We start from the raw sequence: 19,494 nt of genomic DNA, 5'->3' as shown, positions 1-19,494 counted from the left end.
CCAAACCAGTGTATTTCATTGCAGAGCGGCTATGGTGTATTGCTGCCCGGTAACGGTTCCATAATTAAGAATCTGTCAGTGTTTCCATTACCCGCAGACATTCTCAGAGTTTACAATTCTGTCATAAACATTCTTACAAGGCTGAAACTTCATATACAAGGTCTCTGAACAAGAGCAATTCATTTTTTAAGAAAAATATGATAGTTTTAAATTTTAGAAGTTCTCAAGAAAACATCTCTACCACATGAAAACAACTAATTTCAAAATATCAAAAGAAGTTTTAATTTTCTGGTAATAATTTAAACTTTTGTTGGTTCCCTAGTTATTAACCTAGAGGTTAGCAGAAAATAACATGTAGATCACCAACTTTCAATAAGCTAAAAATTTTAAGTTCATTATATATTTTTAATTAATTTAAAAAATTCAAGTATAATTAACATGTAGTGTGTTACATTAGTTTCAAGTGTACAATATAGTGAAAACAGTGATTCAACAATTCTATATATTGCTCGGTGCTCATCACAAGCGTACCCTCAATCCCCTTCACCTATTTCACTCATCTCATTGCTCACTAATGTTCATTAAACATACTGTGATCCATAATTCTAAGTACACCAAGTTTGTATCTGTTTATAATAAAATACAATACGAAACCAGTATTATAAAATCTAAAGGGATTTATGAATCACCCTCTGATGAATTTGTAGTTCTGGTCTGAATTTGGGGGAGGCTTATGTTACTTTGGGTGAGCTTACGTACCCAAGCCCTTCTATCTAATTTCCCCCACAGGCCATTTTTTAGCTCATTTTGGAGAACCCAACACTGTTCTGAAATCTTCAAGATAAATAATCTGAAGATACCACCTAAAGATATCACTGGTATTAAATCAGAAATAAGATCATCGGGGCGCCTGGGTGGCTCAGTGGGTTAAAGCCTCTGCCTTCAGCTTGGGTCGTGGTCCCAGGGTCCTGGAATCGAGCCCCGCATCTGGCTCTCTGCTCAATGGGGAGCCTGCTTCTTCCTCTCTCTCTCTCTCTGCTTGCCTCTCTGCCTACTTGTGATCTCTCTCTCTGTCAAATAAATAAATAAAATCTTAAAAAAAAAAAGAAATAATATCATCTCTGTATTCCAAGATTTAATCTTATTTAGCACATATAAACACCCAATAATAAGAACTGCCGTTTATTCAACACCTATCCACTGCGGTGGAAGTTCTACATACTTACAAATCCTTACAACTACTTCACGACATCATCATTAGTCCCAGGGTGGTCATAGCAGAAGTAGCAGAAGAAGCAATTGTTTTTATATATGACCTCACTTAAACTTAGCAATAGACGTTGTAGAAATGTATTACTGTCTCCATCTTAGAGATGAGAAAACTGAAGCCTAAAGATGTAATGTCACTTGCCCCTGGGTACACTCGGCATAAATCACTCTATTACACACCTGAAACTAATATGATACTGTATGCTAACTAGACTGGAATTGAAATTAAAAACTTAATGAAAAAAAGTTAGAACCCAGGACGCTGACATGAGCCTATGACTTTTTTATTATAATACATTATAAGGGATACAGATATATATCCTGTGTTCAAGAAACTCAGAATCTGTTTAAAGGACATGCCTTGATTTCTTTCAGCTTGAAATACACAGCTGGTATGTATATAACACATAAGATAACATGTATCGATTATTGTTTCTTGGCTATTTCCTACTGTAGCTTAGCAGTTACCATATAGCACATAGAACAGAAGTAATAGGAGGAAGAAATCTCTCTAAAGTAGTTCCATCTCTTTGAAATTTTTAAAATGAGTTTAAAAAATCATAGTCAAAAACAAGAAAGGCCTGAAAAGGTCTGGAAACCCAAATGGATTCTGAGCTGCAGCTGAAGGTGATGATGAAGTGGGTGGGGGAAAAAAAGAATTTAACCGGAAAGATTCTGTTCTTTCATATGCAACAGAGAGGCAATGTGGCATAGTGATCAAGAAAAATCAGTATCTTTACAGTCACTCAAACGTGGATTTGACGGCCGGCTCTTCCTTTATCGGCTCTGTGAGTTTGGACAACTTATAACCTCTTTAAATCTTCAGCGTCTTCATGTGTAAAAGGTGGGTAAGGACAGCACTGATCTCATAGTTTTGTGTAAGAACTACCTGAGATAATACGCAGCAAGCACTAAGTAAATGTTCTTGATAATGATGATGCTTCTGTTGGATGGAGAATGCCATGGACTCTAACCTCCTGAAAATTCTTAAATCCTTCCTTCCATGTTCTAGACCTGAATGTATACACTTGGATGTTCCCCGGGAACTCAAACTCATTGTGTTCAAAAATAAGTTCATCTGACCCTCCATGTCTGGGAACACTACCTTCCTTTAACCAGGTACCCCTGTTAGACCAGGATTCATCCTTGAGCCCTTATCACCCTCAACCCCACAGCTAGTCACGTCCTTATTCAATCTTCCTCTTGAATGTGTATAAAACTATACTTCTCTCCAGTCCTTCTGCCTGACCCAATTCTGGGTCTTTATCAACTGTTCTTCTAGTCTCTTCTATTCCTGGTCTTTGGGGACAGAGAGTATTTTTTATTCATCTTTGTATCCTCAAGACATAGCAGACAGCAGTCTTGTTTAAAAACCAAACGAAGTATTTGTTTAAAAAGAAGTCTTTGTTTAAAAACCAAACTAAACAGCTAAATTGGTTCCAAGACCAAGGCCTTTCTATTATACCATTTTGCTCCTCTGTAATCTAAGCATCTGAGGTCTAAACAGAACTAGTTTTTCCTTGAAAAACATCTATTCACTGTGGAAGTCTTTTATGGTTTTAGTTAATAAGCAGCATTTGTCACATATAGAAGTTCTCTATCACCATATTTGTTTTTCTGTGGTGCTCGTACGAACTTGACAGCATTTAAAGTTTTATAACTTGCAATAAAATATCATAGAATATGCCAAGTTCTTGAAAAAGGGTAATTTAAAAGTAATAAACACTATTAATTTTTATAGGAAATTAGATTTATGCTATTCTAAGTCACTCTTAAAGACTTACATGGTGAGATGCTGACCATTTTCTTCCCATTCTTACTGACTGATAATTTAATGCCTCAAGTGCTGTAATTTAATCACTAACATACTATTTCTCTTATATTACTCAGTTCTCTGCACAGACATATCCATTATGACAATAGATATTTCCTTATTTTAAAGGAACTATCTTTCTATCTATCTACACATACATACCCAGAACAACAACAACAACAACAAAAAACAATAACAAAATGTCTTTACCTCCTTCTAGAAAAGGAAGAAACTGGTGCATTTGTAATGTCAGGTTCCCATTCATCTTCAGGATCACAAAAGACATCATCACTCTTGTTATTATTATTACTCTAAGAAAAATAAAATATATGGTTTCTATTAGTTTACGTTAAAAAATATTTAACAACTAGGGCATCTGGGTGGCTCATGGGGTTAAGCATCTGCCTTCAGCTCAGGTCATGATCGCTGGATCCTGGGATCAAGTCTTACATTGGGCTCCCTGCTCAGCAGAGTCTGCTTCTCCCTTTCCCTCTGCCCTTTCACCTGCTCATGTTCTCTCTCTCTAATAAATAAACAAAATCTTTAAAAACATGTTTAGCAACTAAGAGAAAACAAAAATTTAAATTTGTTGTATTTAAAATTAAAAATTAGCAAAATTACAGGTTATCTGACAGAAGTCTAAATATATCACATTCCTGGGGCCCCTGGGTGGCTCAGTCAGTTAAGCATCCAACTCTTCATTTCAGCTCAGGTAATGATCTCAGTGGCCTGGGACTGAGCCCCACATTGGGCTCTGTGTTCAGCAGGAAGTCTGCTTGAGGATTCTTTCACTCCCTCCCTGAGCCCCTCTCCCACTCACACTCTCTCAAATAAATAAAATCTTAAAAATATCACATTCTTAACAAAACAAAAAAATCAAGCACATGATGCTAGAAATTATGTTGAAAGAGTGCTATCACAGAAAAAGCACAGAAATCATTAAATGATTCAAAAACATAAACTTGGGATTTAGAAGACAGTAAAAACAAAAAAGATAAATCCTCAGTAGAAAAATAAAAGAATACTCTGACAACATTAAGATTCAGTCACTCCCTGGTTGAATATATTAATCATGATAATAACCCAAATTTTAAGTATTTAGAGTAATATTAATTAAAGTTCAAGCAAAATACTATACATTTAGAACTTGATTCAGAAATAGTATAGTTATATAGAAAAATAATCGAAGAATATTTCAACAGTTGAAAGTAGGAAGTAAGATAATAACGGAGGTAACTCATCTACCATATTTTAATGTATACGACAAGGCAAGAATGATCAAATGACTTCAGTACAGTGTTTTTGTTGTAAGATATTAAAAACCAATATGTGCAGGGGATATTTTTAGTTCTATTAAAATAGAAAACAATTGATAACACCAAAAAGCACAGCAATGGGAAAATGTTATTATGTAAAAATGCACATTACAGGCATTGAAGATAATGACAAATGATGCAAAGTGCTTTATGTCTATCAAATTTTTTCTTCTCTTAAGCTTAAATGTAAAATTTTGAAAACACACAAGTGTAACTGTGGACAGATTCAGCACTAAATTTCTCAATTACAGGTAAACCTATATTAAAATGAATTAATAAGACCCCATCTAATTACAGGCAAAAATAACGTAAACATACATAATTGTTACTATTGGTTGGTTTGGGTAATGTAAATTGCCTTTTCCTTTATTTGCCAAAGTTTCTTTACTAAGAACACGTCACTTGTATATTTTTTATTTCAAAAACTTTACAAAGGTCTTAATAATATTCCAAACCTCATAAAGTTCTTTCATTGCTGCAAGTTTAGATTCAAACTTTTCCAGACTCCAGAAAGTTGAGATCCCTAGTTGTAGGTTACGAACCCGAACATAAGTGTCAGAATTACTTCCTTTATCTGATACCTCATGTCTGAAAAAAAGACCAAAGAAAAATGCTTATTCTAAAACATACATACCCATTTATAAGAGTTTTCTGAATTAAAAGTCCACTGATTAAATCTTCCATTGTTAAGCATTTTTATTATAGTAAAAAAATCTTGTCTAGTATATACTATATAAAAATAACTTCTTATATAAGAATTTTAAAAATCATATTCTAATTAGGTATATTTCTTTCCAAACATGTAATATTAGTAAGTTTGCAACTCAAAAGAAAATCAGTAAATTCCTAAAACGTCTAAATTATTCTGTTTATAAAATATACTTATATTAACAAATAAAATATACTTATATTAACAAATAAGTATATTTTAATAAAATAAGTATATTTTATAAACATACTTAGTGTATTTAGTATGGTATGCTAATTATTGAAAGTCTTTTACTCCAGGGTGAGCTCTGAAAGGGGAGTCCAAATGTGTCACTGGGAATTCTGATACTGTTCTCTCCTAGAAAGGTCACGTAGGTTCTATGTCTTTGCAGAAACCAAATTTAGAAAGCAATCATATGAAGGTCAGTTAGTTTAAAACAAAGAACTACTTTATAATTAGGCTAAGAAATTGCTCACCTGCCAAAAACATAACATTTTTTAAATTTGTGGCTGATGGCATTGGCTTCCTGAATCATCATTGAGAGTTTCATGGAGCTCCAATTTGTCTGAACTAGTAGAAAACACACAGAGATTATCAAAAAACACATATGAGCCCTGACTTATATCACTAGGCAGAATTCCTGGGGAAAAAATTCATTTAAAATAAATGGTTTTAACTATTGCAGAAAGTAAGGGAAATATTTGAGTAACTTTTACTCAAGCCTGAAGTAAAGTATTCTTCATAGAAAATGACGTCTTTCAGTTGTGGAGACACAGAAAAAAACTGTAAGTGATGTAGAAAGTTGATACAGAAAGGATTTTATAAGAGAAGAAATGCCAAAGACAATGCTTTGTCTTCTAATATCTTTAAAGAATTTTTTCTGATTTATTTTTTTTTTAGAAGGAGTCATCTCATCTATCTGTCAGGTGAGATATCACCTGACACCAGTTAGAATGGCCAAAATTAGCAAGACAGGAAACAACGTGTGTTGGAGAGGATGTGGAGAAAGGGGAGCTGGGTATTTACCCCAAAGATACAGATGTAGTGAAAAGAAGAGCCATCTGTACCCCAATGTTTATTGCAGCAATGGCCACAGTCGCCAAACTGTGGAAAGAACAAAGATGCCCTTCAATGGACGAATGGATAAGGAAGATGTGGTCCATATACACTATGGAGTATTATGCCTCCATCAGAAAGGATGAATACCCAACTTTTGTAGCAACATGGACGGGACTGGAAGAAATTATGCTGAGTGAAATAAGTCAAGCAGAGAGAGTCAATTATCATATGGTTTCACTTATTTGTGGAGCATGACAAAGAACATGGAGGACATGGGGAGATGGAGAGGAGAAGGGAGTTGAGGAAAATTGGAAGGGGAGGTGAACCATGAGAGACTATGGACTCTGAAAAACAACCAGAGGGTTTTGAAGGGGAGGGGGTGGGAGGTTGGGGAACCAGGTGGTAGGTAATAGGGAGGGCACGTACTGCATGGAGCATTGGGTGTGGTACAAAAACAATGAATACTGTTACGCTGAAAATAAATTAAAAAAAAAAAAAAAGGAATCATCTATCATTCAACCCAATGTGTACATTAAGATACTAGCTCTCAAATTTTTTTTTAAATTTATTTATTTATTTTTATTTGTTTATTTACAGCATAACAGTGTTCATTGTTTTGGCATCACACCCAGTGCTCCCAAATTTTTAAAAAAATTTTTTAAAAGATTATTTATTATTTATTTGGCTGAGGGAGAGATCACAAGTAGGCAGAGAGGTAGGCAGGGGGTGGGGGAGGTGGGGGGGAAAGCAGGCTCCCCGCTGAGCAGAGAGCCTGATGCGGGGCTGGATCCCAGGAACCTAAGATCATGACCTGAGCCGAAGGCAGAGGCTTAACCCACTGAGCCACCCAGGCGCCCCTCTGATTTATTTTTTTGTAATTTCTAATTTGTTTAAAGTACTGGGTAAGGCATACTACAGCCTTAATTATATAGAGCCACAATCCTATTTTATTTTGCCTGAAAATTTAAACCAACATATATTTCAGGATATCAAAACAAAAAAGGGAAGAGTGTAGGCCACAATTCCATTTTCCTAATTAAAAATTAAGATTTTATCATACATATCTTCTTTATCATCCAAACTTATCACCAATCTTCCATTAGAACACTTTTTTGAAAGGGTAAAATTCATTATATACATGATAAAAAAGTCAAGTATTCATTGCAAGGTCTTGTTTTTAGGCTTTAAGAAGAATAAAAAGATGTATTAGTCAATGTATTTATTTACCTCTCACAACAGATATAACAAGCATTAATAATTTCAAATGTATTAAAAAATAGAAGATATAGAAAGTATACAATACATGGGGCGCCTGGGTGGCTCAGTCGGTTGAGCGGCTGCCTTCAGCTCAGGTCATGATCCCAGGATCCTGGGATTGAGTCCCACATCGGGCTCCCTGTTTGGCAGAGAGCCTGCTTCTCCCTCTCCCTCTGCCTGCCGCTCTGCCTACTTGTGCTATCTTTCTGTCAAATAAATAGATAAAATCTTAAAAAAAAAGAAAGTACACAATACAACTACCAGGTAATTCTTGCTAAAAATTGAATCTGAATCTGACAGGCCTGAAGAAATAACCCCCACTGTATAGGGAATATAGGGGCAGAAGAACCTGTTAAGCAACACCATGGAGATACAAGAGCAAGATCTAGAATGTAGGAAACTACAGGATAAATAACCTGATTTTTTCAAAAAGCAAATTACAAGAAGAAAGAGACAAGAAAAAGCAAATTTATGGATTAAGAGACTTAAAAAGGGGCACCTGGGTGGCTCAGTCCATTTAGCATCCCACTCTCGGTTTTGGCTCAGGTCACGATCTCATGGGTCATGATCTGTCACTTTGGGCTCTGTACTCAGCAGGGAGTCTGCTTGGGCATTCTGTCCCTCTGAACCTCCCCATACTCACATGTGCTCTTGCTCTCTCTTTAAAATAAATAAATAAATAAATCTTTTTTTTTTTTTTTTTTTTTAATGGGGGTGCCTGGCTGGCTCAGTAGGTAGAGCATGTGACTCTTGATCTCAGGGTAGTGAGTTCAAGCCCCACTTTGGATGTAGAGACTACTTAATAAAAATGAAAAATAAATGTAAATAAAAGAGACGTAGGGGTACCAGGGTGACTCAGTTGGTTAAGCATGTCTGACTTTTGATTTGGGCTCAGGTTGTGATCTCAGAGGCCTGAGATTGAGCCATGAATCAAGCTCTGGTTCAGCTCAGAGTCTGCTTGAGAGTCTCTCTCTCCCTCTGCCCTGCCCCCCACTGCAGCTTACACATCTCCCTCTCTCTCTAAAAAAAAAAAAATCTTAAAAAATAATAAAAATAAAATAAGACTTACAAGGTATATCTACCAAACACAATGTGTGGGAATCATGTCTGTATCTTGATTCAAACAAACAAGATATAAAAAAAAATTTATGACACAATCCAGGAAATTTGAATGTAGACTAGAAATTTAATGAGTAGAAGAAATTATTATTAATATTTTCAGGTTTACTAACAATATTATGGTTATGCTTAAAGAGTGACAAAGAGGGGCGCCTGAGTGGCTCAGTGGGTTAAAGCCTCTGCCTTCGGCTCAGGTCATGATCTCAGGGTCCTGGGATCAAGTCCCGCATCGGGCTCTCTGCTCAGTGGGGAGCCTGCTTCCTCCTCTCTCTGTCTGCCTCTCTGCCTGCTTGTGATCTCTCTCAAATAAATGAATAAAATCTTCAAAAAAAAAAAAAAAAAGAGTGACAAAGAAAGAGAGAAGAAAGTCCTTATCTAACGTAGAGATATATAGTAAAGTATTTACAGATCAAATGGAATGATGTCTTGGAGTTGCTTCACAACAGTCCAGGGAGGCAGGGGGGCTGAGTACAGACAGAACAAGACCAAACATGTGCTAGAAATTGCTGAAGTTGGTTGATAAATATGAGTCTGTTGTAGCAATCTCTCTACTTTTACAGTTTGAAATTTTCCATAATGAGAAAAAGTCATTGAAAACATGCCATGTTCCCATACAGCAATGTAGAAGTATACACAGAAAATAAGATTCAAGTGAAAAAGAAGAGGAAGTACCCAATGCCCAGTCTAGATGTAAGACCTAAAAAATTAGAATAAGAGATTGCATTTTTAGGGACGCCTGGGTGGCTCAGTCGTTAAGCGCCTGCCTTTGGCTCAGGTCATGATCCCAGGGTCTTGGGATCGAGCCCCACATTGGGCTCCCTGCTCAGCAGGAAGCCTGCTTCTCCCTCTTCCACTCCCTCTGCTTGTGTTCCCTCTCTCACTGCATCTTTCTGTCAAATAAATAAAATCTTAAAAAAAAAAAACACTTAAAAAAAAGAGATTGCACTTTTGAAGACATGTTACACATTGAAGTATCACTTGAAATTTTATTTACTATTTGCTTATGTAACTAAATATTCTACAAACTAAATATTCTGAAACAATCATGCATACAAATTTATTTAGATCCAAAAAAGCAACATCCAAAATAAATCATTTTTAATATACAAAGGCAACCAACTCTAACATTTTAGTAATTATATCATATGAAATAACATGGGTAAAATTTTAGAAAATGCATCATATACTCACTTAAAAAAGTTTTATCTCTGTTATATTGATTTTGCTGCAGTATTTGTACTTCTTTAGCAATTTTTTGTTTCTCAGTTTCTAAAGCTTCCAGAATTCTTGCATGGCGGATGCTATGATCTTCTAAAGCCTAATTGATAGTCATTCACATAGACCCATACATGAAAATACACAAAGAGAGAAATTATAATTGATAACATAGCACAGCATAATTAAATTTCATTTTACAGTATGCTTTATTAAGTATACATGTTTTACAGGTTTTATTAAGCAAAAAAGGCCTTTAAAAACTGATTTATAAAGTATCTGTATAAAATTTGACTCCATAACAAAATCATTAGAATTTTTTATGACATAAATTAATCTTATTCTTCCCATTGATAGGAAGTAAAAAAACCTTTTGGGGAAAAAAAAAAGAGAAAAAACTGCTTAGAAGAGCCCATATTCAAGAACATTTGTTGACCAAATAAAGTTAAATTTAAAAGGTACCATAAAAACCTTATTTGCCACAAAGACTTTATAACAGCCCATTAATAATTACTGTTTTCAAGATTTAAACAGTTGTTTTTTCTTCTAAAATTCTCAGGTTGTTCACTAGCTACTTTGTGTCCTAGAATTGATTAGTCACATCTTATCACTATATTATAGTATCAGAACTTTGGGGTTACTAGAGGCATTTTCTTTTACCAACACTTTCACTATATAACTTGGAAAAAAGAAAAATAAAATTGCTATTCAATGACAAATTTTGAGGTTAAGATATAAGGAATCAAAGCAGAGATGAAAAACCATGTTGCTCACACTTTAGTATTTGTCAAAATTCCATGTAAAACTTGTTAGAATAGATCTGGGCCTCACCTCCGGAGTTTTTGATTTTAGGAGTTCTGGGACCTAAGACTGCATTTCTAACAGTAATGCTGATGTTGCTGGACTAAAGACCATATTTTTACAACCACTAACATAAGGAGAAAGAATACCCAAAGTGTTGATAAAAAGGTAACTCAAGATATTAAAATACTGACAGTCTGGTTTTATACTTCAGTCTTCAGAACTCGATTAATATGAGTCAGCCCTGAAGATGTCTCTGCCCTCACTGAGATGATAAAAGCTTCGGGGCCTGAGCTCATATGACTGGGGTAATGAACGCCCTCCTGTGAGTTCTCTTAGGAGTCACTCAGGCAAGTAGACTGCTGGTCACACTTTCCATGGATGGATAATGCTTCATTCTGACATGAGGATATGACCCAGTATAAGAGCTGTGTCTTTCTTCCTTCTACACGTTGAACCCTAGCACTATTTCATTCATTTACATTATTTGGGCTGATAGATCACAGGATAATTGTGGAGGCATAAAAAGGGAAAGCTGTAATGGAACCGCTCAAAATAAGAGCTCTGTCTCTTTCAAAATGGTTGTGTGATGATGTGTAAGCAGAGCTGTGAGCATTACCATGTTGTAAGCTTTCAGGCAAAAAGAGCCCTTTTCATAAAAAAAAAAAAAAATGAAATGAAACAAAATGATTTCACCCCCCCCCCCCCCGCCAAATAAAGAAAAAAAAAAAAAAAAGAAGAAGAAAAAGTAGAGCCCTTCTCATCAGGAGACCCAGAATCAGCCATCTCCTCTTAGGTACTGTGTGTTCATTACCAAAAAAAAAAAAAAAAAAAAAAAAAAAAAAAATTCTAGCTGTTGCTCAGAACAGAGCCAACTGCTTACAAAATGAAATTACCTGTTTTGCAGCCAAAGTCTCCATTTCTAATCGCTTTTTGTTGACATAGATTTCCTGTTCAAGTTGCTGTTTTGCCTTTTCTAATTCCTCAATTTTGTCATTAGCCTTTTGGTTATTTATTTCCTGCATTTTCTTCCTTTGAGCCTCTTCCTTCTTTAAAGAACAATAAGAAAAAATTATGGACAAAGACACATAATATTTTTTCAAAAACAATATTAAAAATGTACAAGAGTCCATTTCTTTAATCAATGTATAAGAAATTGACTCATCAATAGAAAAGTTGCCCTGTAGTTTTTTTTTGTTTTTTTAATTTCTTTTCAATGTAACAGTATTCATTGTTTTTGCACCACACCCAGTGCTCCGTGCAGTACGTGCTCTCCCTGATACCCACCACCTTGTTCCCCCCAACCTCCCACCCCTCGCCCCTTCAAGACCCTCAGGTTGTTTTTCAGAGTCCATAGTCTCTCATGGTTCACCTCCCCTTCCAATTTTCCTCAACTCCCTTCTCCTCTCCATCTCCCCATGTCCTCCATGTTCTTTGTTATGCTCCACAAATAAGTGAAACCATATGATAACTGACTCTCTCTGCTTGACTTATTTCACTCAGCATAATTTCTTCCAGTCCCGTCCATGTTGCTACAAAAGTTGGGTATTCATCCTTTCTGATGGAGGCATAATACTCCATAGTGTATATGGACCACATCTTCCTTATCCATTTGTCCGTTGAAGGGCATCTTGGTTCTTTCCACAGTTTGGCAACCGTGGCATTGCTGCTATAAACATTGGGGTACAGATGGCCCTTCTTTTCACTACATCTGTATCTTTGGGGTAAATACCCAGTAGTGCAATTGCAGGGTCATAGGGAAGCTCTATTTGTAATTTCTTGAGGAATCTCCACACTGTTCTCCAAAGTGGCTGCACCAACTTGCATTCCCACCAACAGTGTAAGAGGGTTCCCCTTTCTCCGCATCCTCTCCAGCACACGTTGTTTCCTGTCTTGCTAATTTTGGTCATTCTAACTGGTGTAAGGTGGTATCTCAAAGTGGTTTTAATTTGAATCTCCCTGATGGCTAGTGATGATGAACATTTTTTCATGTAGACACATGAAAAAATGTTCATCACCACTACCCCTGTAGTTTTTCGATCTCATTCAGCTTGATTAATCTAACTTAAAATAAGTATCACCAGTCAAACCTTCTAGAGCACTCTCCTCTAAAATGGGTTGTGGGAATGCAAGATGACCAAGAAACCAGAGAAAGAGCCATGGGCTCAAGTAGGTAGAAGACAGAAGCTTCTCTATTTTTCTTCTTCTTCCAACAGCTATTTATCTACTACTAACTTGCTTCCTAAAGTAAAATTAAGAAGGCTGAGACTCATTTGGCTTTGACTCTCTAGTCTTTGATATTCCTTCAGTTTCTTTCTAGGGATATACTCAATTTTATAGGCAATATATCACTTAGGGTGCACAAGCAGAGAAAGAAAAAAACCAGTTCTGCCTTTTACCAGTTCTGCTTCCAATGCTTTTATTTTGCTTTCGTATGCAGCTTTTTGAGAAGAAAGCTCTTGTTGAGCCATTTTTTTTGCAATTTGGATTCCTTGCATCATTTCTTCCTTTGCTCTCAATTGTGCCTCTTTTATTTCTGCTTCAAGTCTACAAAGTAACAAAACAGTCACAGGACACATAGTCAAGAATCCTTTATATACTGTAGTAGTTCTTAATCATATTAAAATGTTTTCTTTAAACAAAAATTTCAAACTCAACATTTAAATTTCTGACACTGTGTGAACAGTGTTCTTAAATTTTTATTGCTTTTAGAATGCCTTATGCAAAACAATATAAAAGGATGAAAAATTGTTTATTTCTTAGTTACCATAGCAGATGCCTGATATTTAAGTAAATATATTTTTCTAATTTTTTTTTTTTTTAAAGATTTTATCCATCTGAGATAAAGTGAGAGAAAGAGTGCAAGCATGGCAGAACGGCAGAGAGAGAGGGAGAAGCAGGCTCCCTGAGGAGCAAGGAGCCCAACGAGAGGCTTGATCCCAGGACCCAGAGACCATGAACTGAGCCAAAGGCAGACACTTAATTGAATGAGTCACCCAGGTGTCCCTATATTTTTCTAATCTTTAAGAAAATAAGTTACATAAAAATATGTCATAGTGAACGTTGTAGTAAACATTATAGTTGACATTAGTAAACACAGAGTTGACATTGTAGTAAACAATATAGTTGACATTACAGAAAACACAAAATAAGGGTTTTTTGTTTTGTTTTGTTTTTGAGAGAGAGCGAGAGAGCACGCGCATGCATGTACACAGTGCAGTAGGGGCTGAGGGAGAGGGTGAGAGAAAATGTCAAGCAGACTCCAACTGAGCCAGAGCCCAACACAGGGCTCAGTCTCATAACCCTGAGGTCATAACCTGAGCTAAAATCAAGAGTTGTATGCTTAACCAATTAAGCCACCCAGGTGCCCCCAAATAAGGGTATTTTATGATTAGTAATAATTAGAGCAAAAATTCTATTTCATATATCAATAACTTTTAATTCATGTTTAGATCACAGGTTAGGGAAAACATTGAAATAACTCTAAAAATGTTATGAGAGCTGATAAAATAGATTGTGTTTTCAACCATCTATAATAATTTGACATTTGTTAAGTTAAAACATTAAATTAGCTTTGTCATCTCTCAATATACAAGGGAAAAGCATCAAGGAGTATAAAAAACTGAAAGCGTCTTTCTTCTCAATAAAATCAATGCTCTAGAGGCACCTGAGTGGCTGAATCAGTTACGTATTGCTTTGGCTCAGGTCATGATCCCAGGGTCCTGGGATGGAGCCCCACGCCAGGCTCCCTGCTCAGTGGGGAGCCTGCTTCTCCTTACTTGTTTTCTCTCTTGCTGTCTCTGTCTCTCTCTCTCAAATAAATAAATAAAATCCTTAAAAAAAATAAAATCAATGCTTTAGCAACTACACTGTAGAGAAATTTCCATTCTCCAATTTCACTGAAAAAAGAACTATCAAAAGAAGGAAGGCTAACGGTAACCAGGGCCTGGGGTAGGACAACAAGAAGAGGGATTATGAGGAGTCACAGTTGAATGTCAACAGAGTTTTAGTTTGGGAAGATAAAAAAGTTCTGGAGATGAATAGTTTGACGGTTGTACACACTGTCAATATAATTAATATCCTTGAGATGTATATTTTAAAATGGTTAAAATAGTGAATTTTATGTTACATATATTGTACCACAATTTTTTTTAAAAACACCAGAAACAAGTTCAGAATTTTTAAAAGATAAAATAGGATTAGGCCAGTCCATACTAGTTATTCTGATTCCTCATCCCTTCATCCTCTTTGGTCACCAGGTGTGCTTGGTTCTTTCTCAGTAGTACTCTCTCCGACCCAACCACGCTGTACTTCTACTTCTACAATCTCTGAACGGCATTTGCAGCTATACTTGCTCCACCTCTCTCCTGTTCTCCAGACTTGGGACATGGTGAGCTCTAAAACTGTGATTCCGTCAGGTCTCTCTCTTATCTGCCTAAAATTTTTAATGATTCTGTATCCTTTAAGATAAAGTCCTAACTCTTTACATATACTTTACCAATTAACTGGTAAAGGATATTGCTTAAATCAGAAATCCTCAATATTGCATGAGCTAAAAATGGGGCAAAGAAAACAAAAAGTTTACACACCCCTGTTCTGCTGGCTAACTGCTAACAGCCTCTTGGGAGTCTATTCCAGGGGATGTCTTCTTGTCCCCTAGAAAACTTTGCTGATTCCTGGTCGGGAATAGGAGTCACCTCTCACTCCATAAACCGCACATAGTGCAGGACTCTGTCATGGCACTCTGGCACAACTACGTTTCAGCCCCACAAGATGATAAATTCCTCCAGTACAGTAGCTAAATTTCAGTTATTCTTTGTATTTCTAGTATAGTGACAGATACATAATATCTGCTCAATTAATGTCTGCTGAATGAATGAATGTACCAAGAGAAAAGATTATGTCACTAGACACTAGCACCCAAAGAATTAACTGGAGGAGACTAGCACGATATGATTAACTCTTTCTTGTAGACCTCTCTCATATTCTTACTATTTCATACCAATAAGAATACTTACTGTGATCTCTGTGCAATGAGCAACTCATTTTTTGCAAATTCAAAGTCTTTTGGACCTTCGCTTATAAGAGTATCTCTACCGGATGGTCTTTTTCCTTTCTGGACTTCTACTGGATGATTAAATCTAAAATAATGATCTCCACCAAGAATCACCCGATCACCCTAAAGCACACAAAAAATGTACTACTTGAGGTGAGTCTGAATCAAAAACTTACCTGGGAAAAAAAATTAAGCTCAGCAATTCAATACAGTCTAATATTAGTAATAATAAACATCAAAAATCATAGCAACTAACATTTATTAAATATTTTCTATATGCCACTCACTGTTAAACACTTATATATACATGATCTCATTTATATCTCACAACAACCCAGTGAGATAAGATTATTATCTAGATTTTAGGAATGAGGAAGTTAAAGAGCACAGAGCTTAATAATAAAAATAGGCATTCACTGAGCTTACAATTTGCAGACATTGTGTTAAGAACTATAGACAGATTATTTCATTTAATCCTCCCCTGCCCCGAAAGGTAGGATATGTATGAAGTGACCAACAGTCTTGGTTTGCCTGCAACAGACTCATTTTTGCCTGTTCTCCCAATGTAGCTTTTTTTAAGTTTTATTTATTTAAGTAATCTGTACACCCAGCATGGGGCTCAAACTCAAGACCCCAAGATTAAGAGTTGCATGCTTTTCCAACTGAGCCAGCCAGGTGCCCTTCTCCTAATATAATTATTACAAATGCTCTCAACAGTATCCTGACTTCAGTGATATACAATCACCCTAATTAAATAACTTTTTTCAAAAGTCACATAGCAAATAACGAGGGCTTACTTCCAAAGCTCGGCTCTTTACTGGACATATAATGGTGCTGTTCATGGTCGGCTCTTCAGGTACTGGTTTACAGTGATTTAACTTTTGTCTTTGCATGAATGAAGGTAATTAATGAATTAATAGAAAAGAGAATTTTACAACTGTAAAGGGCGCCTGGGTGGCTCAGTGGATTAAGCCGCTGCCTTCGGCTCGGGTCATGATCTCAGGGTCCTGGGATCGAGCCCCGCATCGGGCTCTCTGCTCAGCAGGGAGCCTGCTTCCTCCTCTCTCTCTGCCTGCCTCTCTGCCTAGTTGTGATCTCTCTCTCTCTGTCAAATAAATAAATAAATAAATAAATAAATAAAAAAGTAAAGTCTTTAATCTAGTTTACTACCTTATCTTACAGGGGAGAAAACTGAGACTCACATAAATTAAACAACTTGCCCAAAGTCAAACAATTTTTTAGATTGTAGCACTGGCTAACTTACATGGTGTAATACTGTGGATTCCAAAATGTGTTTTCCATTTATATATGTCTTTGCTTCTCCAACTGGGATGATACTCACAATTCCATCAAAATTTTTTATAGTACTGTTAAGATAAGAAGTACATTATTATAATTACAGCACAGACGAAAAAGAAAAAGGCAATACAAGATAATCCTGCTGGGATTATTCCTTTGCTGTTACGATTCATATCAATTTGTGACAAAAATAACTTAAAATTCTTTTATTTTCCTCCAATTACATTTTGAGGTTTTGGCAAAAAAAGCCTGAGCAATTCCAACCCATCAGTGGTGGAAGGATTTTCATTGTATGTACTTTAACTATAACTACTTAAAAAAAAAAATACCAACCTTCTCCTCAAAAATAAAATGAAATGAATTCAAGGAAAAAAACATTAGAATATTGACAATGGTTACCTATGTATGAAACACTTTTAAGTGTTTTATTTTTTAATTTCTGGTTTTATGTATGAGTTTTAAAGATGAAGAGAAAAATAAACATTTTCCTCTCGTGAAAAGGAAAAGCATGGAGATAAAAACACACTCCTTAGTCGTCTAATTAGCTAAGACCCTGACACTATGAAAATCAGCTATAAATGTTACATATTCCTTAAAGTCTTTTTATTTCAAGAATAGGAAAGACACTCCAAAGTCCAATTCATCTTTAGATTAACTTAACAGAAAAAGAAAAAGCTACAGAAAAAGCTGAGTCCCAATCCAAAACCTCTAGCTGTTGATTAGGCTCCAAGATCTATAATTAAAGAGTAACATTCAGTTGTAGCACCTAGAGAAAATAATTTGGAAAGAACCCCTTGCCAGTGTGTCTCTCCCACCAGTCTAGTGTTTTAACCAGGTAAAGGTTTCAACAGGATCTACTTGTTCCGATTCCTTCTCTCTCTTAGCTCTATCAAAACTCCTTGACCTGCCATTCTGAAACCTCCACAATCTGGCTTCACCACCATCATTCTTTATCCATGACTATTTCCTCATGAGAATAACATCTTACTCTTAATTGTCCATATCAGTACCCTGAATTTGCCTTGACATCAGCTTCTCTCTTTTGAGTCCTTTCTCCAACAGAGGAAGAATGTTATCTCTCTCATCCTTCAATGCCCAGCTTAAATGCTGGAAGCTTATCTTTTTGGCTCAAGCTAGAAGTGAATTTTACTTCTAAGCATTAAGAATGCAAGTCCTGTGGCGCCTGGGTGGCTCAGTAGTTAAGTGTCTGCCTTCTGCTCAGGTCATGATCCCAGGGTCCTGGGATGGAGCCCCAAGTCAGGTTCCTTGCTCAGTGGGGGAGCCTGCTTCTCCCTCTGCCTGCTGCTTCCTCTACTTGTGCTCTCTCTCTTTCTGTCAAATAAATAAATGAAATCTTTAAAAAAATAGAAATAATAAATAAAATCTTAAAAAAAAAAATAGAATGCCAAGTCCCATGTAACATTAATATACATTGATAGTTACTGAAGTTCTTTTCTTCATTAAGCCCCCATGTGCCAGATAGTTCCCGGCAATGGAGACAGATATGAAACCAATGCTCATGAAGTTCATGGTGTAGTGAGTAAGACAATAGTGATGAGTGTACTAAAAGGGGAAATACAGAGTGCCAGGCAAGCAGAGGACTTCCTACTCCCCTACTGGACTCCTAACACTTTGGGATTATGTCACGTATCTTTGCCACTGGTATAAATAATACTACAAATTTGTTACAGAAAACTGTTAACTAATAGAACGAAAGGACTTGAAGAAGAAGGAGATATACATACCAGATATAAAGACATTATAAAGCTCAAATAATTAAGACTATAGAGTACTAGTGAGAAGAAAAAGACTGTTCTGGGAAATTTTTTGTATGAACACTTCAGATCACAAAAGAAGTTATTTAATATATGATACTAGCAGAATTACTTATTCACATGAGACATAAATGAATTCAGACCCCTATTTCACACCAAACAAAAAATTCCAGACTACTTAAGGGCTCAAATATGAAAACAAAACTTTAAAACATCTAGAAGAAAAGTTAAAAGAACATCTCTATGACCTCAGTGTGGAAAGGATTTCTTAAAAAAGACCACAATTGTTGTAATGGAAAAGGACTGATGCTATGTACTACAATAAAACAAAGAGCTTTGATCCATCATAAGGCACTAAAAGAGAGTGAAAAGATAAGCCACACATTGGAAAAAAGATACAACACATAAAACAAAGAGTTGGCAATCAGAATATATAGAGATCTCTTATACATTACTAAGAAAAGCCAAACAATCCAACTGAAACATGGATAAAATACATGAACAGTCAAGTCCTAAAAGAGCAAACTAAAATAACCAATAAATACATGAAGAGATGATTCATCAAAGAAATGTAAAATGAACCCACAATGAGATACCATATCATGTTCTCTAGACTGGCATAAATTAAAGTCTGCCAGTACCAAGTTTTGACAAGGATATGGAGTAATAGATACTCTCAATGCCAGTGGAAGTAAAAATTCATAATCATTTTGGAAAACAATGTGAAATTACCAAGTAAAGTTGAATAAGAGCATATCCCACAATCTAATATCTCAGGTAGTTTTAGATATAATTTAAGAGTGTTT

At 35.9% G+C, this 19,494-nt stretch overlaps 1 protein-coding gene across 1 annotated transcript in view; it reads right to left on the bottom strand.

The window, feature by feature from the left end:
* KIF14 (kinesin family member 14) overlaps positions 1-19,494 on the bottom strand; it is a 56,127-nt gene that overhangs the window by 16,246 nt on the left and 20,387 nt on the right. The window contains exons 15-22 of the mRNA XM_045982078.1: positions 16,879-16,981; positions 15,577-15,737; positions 12,958-13,105; positions 11,455-11,607; positions 9,734-9,860; positions 5,584-5,677; positions 4,854-4,986; positions 3,293-3,393 (exon numbers count right to left, since the gene is read on the bottom strand). Coding sequence (XP_045838034.1) covers positions 3,293-3,393; positions 4,854-4,986; positions 5,584-5,677; positions 9,734-9,860; positions 11,455-11,607; positions 12,958-13,105; positions 15,577-15,737; positions 16,879-16,981 — 1,020 coding nt within the window. The remainder of the gene's footprint in view (positions 1-3,292; positions 3,394-4,853; positions 4,987-5,583; positions 5,678-9,733; positions 9,861-11,454; positions 11,608-12,957; positions 13,106-15,576; positions 15,738-16,878; positions 16,982-19,494) is intronic.

Source organism: Meles meles, chromosome 17 (genome assembly GCF_922984935.1).
Source record: "Meles meles chromosome 17, mMelMel3.1 paternal haplotype, whole genome shotgun sequence".
Lineage (NCBI taxonomy): Eukaryota > Metazoa > Chordata > Mammalia > Carnivora > Mustelidae > Meles > Meles meles.
Note: the sequence above shows the minus strand (reverse complement) of the source record. Positions and strands in the feature narration are given on the sequence as shown.